Source organism: Solanum dulcamara, chromosome 8 (genome assembly GCF_947179165.1).
Source record: "Solanum dulcamara chromosome 8, daSolDulc1.2, whole genome shotgun sequence".
In the NCBI taxonomy this organism is placed as follows: domain Eukaryota; kingdom Viridiplantae; phylum Streptophyta; class Magnoliopsida; order Solanales; family Solanaceae; genus Solanum; species Solanum dulcamara.
In genome coordinates, this window is record NC_077244.1 from 65,155,804 (window position 1) to 65,162,499 (window position 6,696).

At 35.5% G+C, this 6,696-nt stretch overlaps 1 protein-coding gene across 1 annotated transcript; it reads right to left on the minus strand.

Annotated features, from left to right (window-relative positions):
* Nucleotides 1-399: 399 nt before the first annotated feature.
* Nucleotides 400-1,616, minus strand: LOC129899303 (glycine-rich cell wall structural protein 1.8-like). Its single transcript, XM_055974217.1, has one exon. The coding sequence runs from the start codon at nt 1,603-1,605 to the stop codon at nt 667-669; it is 939 nt and encodes a 312-aa protein (XP_055830192.1). The 5' UTR covers nt 1,606-1,616; the 3' UTR covers nt 400-666.
* Nucleotides 1,617-6,696: the final 5,080 nt, after the last annotated feature.

The window sequence follows — 6,696 nt, forward strand, 5'->3', positions numbered from 1 at the left end:
AAGTGTCACATAAATTGAGACGGAGGGAGTATATCATTTCTGCTGACCATTGTCTGGGTACAAGGAAATTCCACTGTTTCCGTAATCAACATTAGTAGTTACTACTAAACAATAAGGGCGGACCTAGCTGAGAAGTTATCGACTCATGTGAATTCAATAATTATACATTGTCAAGACCATATATATGTATACAAAATTCACTAAATACCAGTAAAAATTTGATTGAAAACCCATTTATTGTTGTAGGCAAAGTTATATCTTCTTCTATTAAATATTTTTTCTCGTGGATCTAGTTCTTTTCTTTCATTGTAAAAGTATGTTTTATGATCAATAGTTCCCTTGTGCTTGCACAGGTTACTTTGCGCAAGATATTATTGCTAGTTAATTATTCAATAACTGTTATTGCATGCATGCAACTTATATATATAGATTGAAAATATTTGTCAACCATTTCAATACGTAAAATGCAAGCAACCATATCTTAATGTTGCTTTTAGAGGAAACGATATTACACTTGAGAGAGTGCATGTCTTTACTGCAATTCTTTTGTCTTCGAATATATATATATACCATCTTCCTACAACAATTTCATTACCTTATTTTTTAATAGTGTAGGTAAGAAGATGGAAAGTTTAGATTGCAAATGGTGATTATTAGAATGATCACTCAAGGGGCGTAGCCACCGCCTTCACCACCTCCTGCACCTCCTCCATATCCACCAGCATGCTCACCTCCACCGGCATAGGCGCCGCCACCACCTGCTCCACTACCACCGCCGCCACCATATGCTCCTCCATGTGCACCTCCTGCACCGCCACCAGCTCCTCCTCCGCTACCATATCCACCACCTGAGGCTCCTCCTCCTCCTCCGGCATAGGCACTGCCACCACCTCCTCCATGCCCTCCTCCACCACCATATCCACCCCCTGGTGCCCCACCAGAACCATATCCACCGCCAGTACCTCCTCCTGAACCTCCAGCATATGCACCACCATGTGCTCCACCTCCTGCAACTCCACCGCCGCCACCACTGCCTCCACCACCTCCGGAACCATATCCACCATCTGATGCCCCTCCAGCACCATATCCGCTACCACCACCTTCACCACTTCCAGCAGCATATCCAGCATCGTGTCCTCCGCCAGCATGGCCACCTCCACCTCCACTTCCACCACCACCTCCTCCAGCATATCCACCATCATGTCCTCCACCAGCATGGCCACCTCCAGCTCCACTTCCACTACCACCACCTCCAGCATATCCAGCATCGTGTCCTCCACCAGCATAGCCACCTCCAGCTCCACTTCCACCTCCACCTCCTCCAGCATATCCGCCACCATGCTCTCCTCCAGCTGCATATCCACCACCAGCTCCGCTTCCACTACCACCTCCACCGGCATAACCATGGTCACCTGCAGCTGCATATCCACTACCTCCGCCGGAACCTCCTCCACCACCACCAGCAATGCCATGGCCTGCACCATAAGCACCTACCTCACCGCCAACACCTACATGATCGTAAGTGAGGAGGGTTCTAGCAGCTGAACATATTCCTATACCCAATAACACAAAGAAAACAATGTTAACAATTTTAAGCTTCGCCATGGGAATTTGTAGTTGAATCACGATTTGAAAATGCATGAAATTGGAGGCTATTTATAGATGTAGAAACGCGTCTATGTGCACAAAGCACATGCAAAAGAACAAAAGGAGGCTCCTTTTGTCCCTACAAAGTGGTCCATTTTCACAGTATTCACATCATTTCAATCTCTACTCCAAGTAGAAAAGTTAGTGTGTTTGTGCTGTCTGCCATTTTCTTTATGTATATACAACAAATATTTTGTATACCACTACAATAAAATAAATATTTTTTAGTTTTCTTTTAACGGCAATATTTATTGCTACAAAAACATTTAACTGCAATTAAGTTAATGTCATTGTATCCACGATTGCTAAAGCCTTTTACTAACATTATGTAAAGTGCTAGTTATAAATACTCATATTTATTATTACCGTTAAATATAATATAACGACAATTATATTATTCCGGCTAGATTTTTTTTTGTGTGCCCTTACTATTTTCTTAGTAATTCTTTTTTATTTTATATACATCTTGTTGGATGTCCGACTCACTTTCATGACATTCTCCATAATTCTGATTATTTATATAGTTCTAGCTCCACTTATATATGGAGTAACTAATTTTTGTGTCACGTTTTCTAATTTGTAATTGGATAATATTGGTGATTGGTGATGCATCGATAAATTGAGCTGACTATGAGTATAGATCTTAATTCGACCTGGCCTTGCTAATTGTTGAGCTTTTATATGGATTTAAAGAAATTTTATAGCATGACTATAATGTGTTTTTAACATAATGTACAGGTTAATTAGATTCATTGCTTTTCAAGTTACTTGTCTCACTTTGGTATGAATAAATCAGTTATGCATAAATTATCTTTAGGTGACTTGATCATAACTTAGATTATTTTTTAAAATTGTCAGCGTGTAAAAATTTAACTTCTATATCTAGTCATGTACTTTGAAAGAAATTACTTATAAAACAGGGGAAACTTATTAAATTCTTTAACCCCTCCCCTTATGTTTGGCGAGATGTTTCAGGTGTATTGATAACTTGTAGTTACACTACAATAAAAGAATTATTTAAGGAAAATACATTTTTCTTTTAGGAACAATATTTATTGTTATAATAATACTTAGCGAAAATTGGGTCAATGTCATAGTATCCAAAGTCACTAAAGCCTTTAATGACATTTTATAAAGAGTGTTGGTTATAAATATATTCATATTTATTATTCTCGCTAAATATAATATAAATCAGAGAAATTATATTATTACTGTTAAATCGAAATAAAATCTATGTATATGTAATGACCTGACCGTCGTTAATCATGATCAAAAAGAAATTAGCAAGAATTTGGCTTGATTGGTTCCCACCACCCCGTCAAAGCGGGAATAAGGCCGCCAGAGCGGGAAGTCATGGGACAGAACTTAAGTCGCAAATTTTCTTATTTTCCCCACTTCTCCCAAGTGGAGGTTAGAGGCGAGGGTTTCTACAAAACCCTCCAAAAAGGCTGCTCCCAACTTGGGGAGAAGAGGGAAGGGAATTTCCGCAATCGGAAGACTTCAATCGGTGGAATTCAATTCGGTCTTACCGTAAGACGTTAAGGATCAATGGTTTCAACAAAACTATCTCTCCACGGTTGCTTGACGCCCAAGTAGGTTAGACTTCTCTTTTCTGAGTTGTAAATCTATACCTATTATGTAGTAAAGGAAACTTAATGAGAAATCGTATAATTAAACTGTGGTTATGGGTCACGGGCAGAGATTCGATTGTGTTAGGGTCTAATTTAAATGTTACATGGTAAAATGAGCTGTAATAATTTGGGAAGTGTTTTGGGTGTGATATTGTTGCATAGAGATGGCTATTTTATAATGGGCATAATATTGTGTACAGAGATTAAAAAAAACTAAGTAAGGATTGATGATACACCCTAAGGGTTTGGTAGTGTGGGTGTTGGTTTGGTTTCCGGAGTTGTCTTAATGTGTGTAATTGTGTTACTTATGACATGCCTAAATGTGTACCGATAGGGAAAACAAGTTAGTTCTTATATAAATAATTATTTGCTGGCTTGTTTGTGATGAACTTGTTCTGTTGATATAATGTGATCTATTGTTGATATTTTACGATTGATTTATATAACTGGATTGGGTGTCATGTTTCGACACGATTCTTGGATCAGATGTTACGTTCCGACACAAATATGAATGGATTGGGTCTCTTGAGAAGGCCAAGTATGTGTATGTATGAATGGTCCGATGAGAGGACCTGATGATATCTGTAATTCCATTTAATATAAGGTTAGTGGCAAGTGCGCTATGAATTAAGGACCTATAAACGAACTCTTGAGTTAAGGTATTGGTTATAAAGAAGTGTGAGCTTGAACAACTTATTGGTGGGTAAGAGCATGGGTTGTACTGGGTCTTGAAGTGACATATATGTTATAAATGCATTCTATACTTATAGGCTTAGAGGTTGAGGTTCTTGTTGACCGGGAGTCTTATCATTAAGACTTCAACAAGTAGCTGAGGTAGTAGTAGTCGTTACCTAAAATCAGGTTGAGTAGGAAGTGTGGGTGTGGGAGGGCTAGGCCCTGTGTCTTAAGACAGTTGGTCTAAGACCAGTGATGGTTGAGTGGAACCATTGAGTGGCTATGGTTGCTAGGTGAAGACTGTTAGTTGATTGAGTAATTGTAAGATAGAGATCATAACCCACAGTTCTTCAATTGTAACTAGGGTGGTAGTGGATCTCTGAAGCTTGGAGTGGTGAACACCTTAGGTGGGAGTAAGGAGTGTACTTATTTGGTATGGGTGGATAAAGTGATAAAATTAATTATTATGATATCTCTTATTTTCTGTTTATATATTATGGGGTGGGTAGCAGATTGAACAATGATGCCTATCAGTACGTGTTGTTTGTACTGATACTACTCTTGTTATGCACTTGGCATAGTTTGATTGTAGGGTCAGTTATGTCTCTTAGGTGAAGACGGAGGCGATCCTCCAGGAGCTTCTATTTTTTCCCTTCTCTTGGTGGAAGTTGGGTCATTGGTCTTTATTTTATTTCTACTCTTAGCAGCTCTTGTATCTGTTTTGACCCGCATCCTTAGGATTTTTTGTATAATCTTGTATAAGTCAAATTAAATATAGTTTTCCTTAGAAATTTTGATTAAATTGTTCAAGTCTTTGATTTTAACATCCGCAATATTTTTCTAGAATGGTTAAGAGTTCTTCCACTTAAAGTTTATAGTGAATGCCCGCACGACTCGATGGATTGGATCGTGACAGTATACTTTTTTTTTTCATATCTCACTTATGAAATTTTATAGGATGTGTTGTTATTGTTGTTGAATGACCTATTAAGAAGAGTGTATATTAGCAAGCCGTGATCCAATTATGACTGACAATGTGGGAAGGCAATTATTAGATTAACTAGCTTAATCTTATTGTTTTAAACACTGATATATATGACTGAAATTCCATATGAGAATATAAATAAATAAAATAGTAGTACTGGAATGATAACTATGATATATATGACTGAAATTCCATATGAGAATATAAATAAATAAAATAGTAGTACTGGAATGATAACTATTACTCCACCAATAGAAGTTGAGCATTTTGAATATCATTGGATTTGGATGATTACCCACTATTTCCCGTCTTATGATCTGCAGCTACATAGCATAATATTTTAGTAATATGTATGTTAGGTCCAGCTTAATTAATGAACAAATTGTTTTTTTGTTGCCCCTTGTTTTGTTATCAGCTAGAAGATAATTAGAAGAGGAGAAAAGTAAAGGAAGCCATAGATCCTGCTAATTAAATTAGGGATAATGCATAAGTAATTCTTGAATTATGATCGAAATTTCACTAATACATTTTAATTTAATTAGGATGCTATTTTTCCCTGTACTATTTTAAAATAGAATAAATACACATTAAAAACTGACATGACATAGAGAGTGTGCACACTCTCTTGAAGACAAGTGATGAGTGAAAAAATTGGACACATGTCCCTTTTTAATTGGTAATACTATAATTAGTTAGTACACATAATCATTTTTTTCTTTCATTAATTTCTTATTTTTTCACTTTTAATTATTTTAAAAAAATTGTGTATTTTTTAAAAAATAATTAAAAAGTATCATTTAATTTTAATGTTTTAATTTTTTAAATGTTTTATTTGATTTTCTTCACTTATTTTAATATCCATTCGAAATTAACTTATTTTAAGTAGAAGATATTTGAAATTAAATTTGAAATCAAATCAAAAGGAAAGACAAAGAAAATAAAAAGAATAAATAAAATCAATAGAAAAATGAAAGACAAAAGAAAGGTAAAAGAGAAGAAGTTTAATTACAAGGATTTTTTAAAAGGGTGTATTAACTTAATTTAGACACACAAGATAAAGAAAATGAGAAGATTTAAAAAGAATTAAAAAAATTAAAAAATTAATTAAACAATTTAAAAAGATATTTACTGACGTGGAATACACGTTTGTACAAATACAACCAACTTACATGGTTGAATGTGGCACATCAACACAAAAGATGCACGGAAATGTGAAAAAATTGAGTTGAGGTTGGAGGGAGGGGGTAGGGGGGGGGTGAATAAGACCCTAATTAAATTAAAATGTGTCGCTAAAATTTTTGATCATAGTTCAAGAGTACTTATGCATTATCCCAATTAAATTATGAAGAGGAGGATCCAAGAAGCCACCACCAAATAATTAATTAAGTTAGCATACAATAACAAATAATTATTCGCACTAAGGGTGTGAACCTAGCAGCCTAGTACTATTATATTGGTGTGTTTGGTTTTTAATCTTCTTATGTTCATGTTCAGTTCATCAAAAATTTGAAAGTATTTTTTTAGAAAAATAATTTTTTTTAAAAATGATTTTTCTATTGAAAGCAGAGAAAACAAATTCTATAAATAACATTTTATATTGTGTCATTCGCACTCTTCAACACACTTTATATTCATCCCGCACACGCTATAGCCCCTAATTCCACCACCCACATCCCTAACACCCCACCCACCACCTTCCATAATATTTATTTAAATTAGTATATAAACATTTTTAGGATAATATTTCTTGCTTATACA

Bases quoted from the DNA above. Each gene is read 5' to 3' on its own strand.
- LOC129899303 (XM_055974217.1), bottom strand. From the start codon at position 1,605: ATGGCGAAGCTTAAAATTGTTAACATTGTTTTCTTTGTGTTATTGGGT.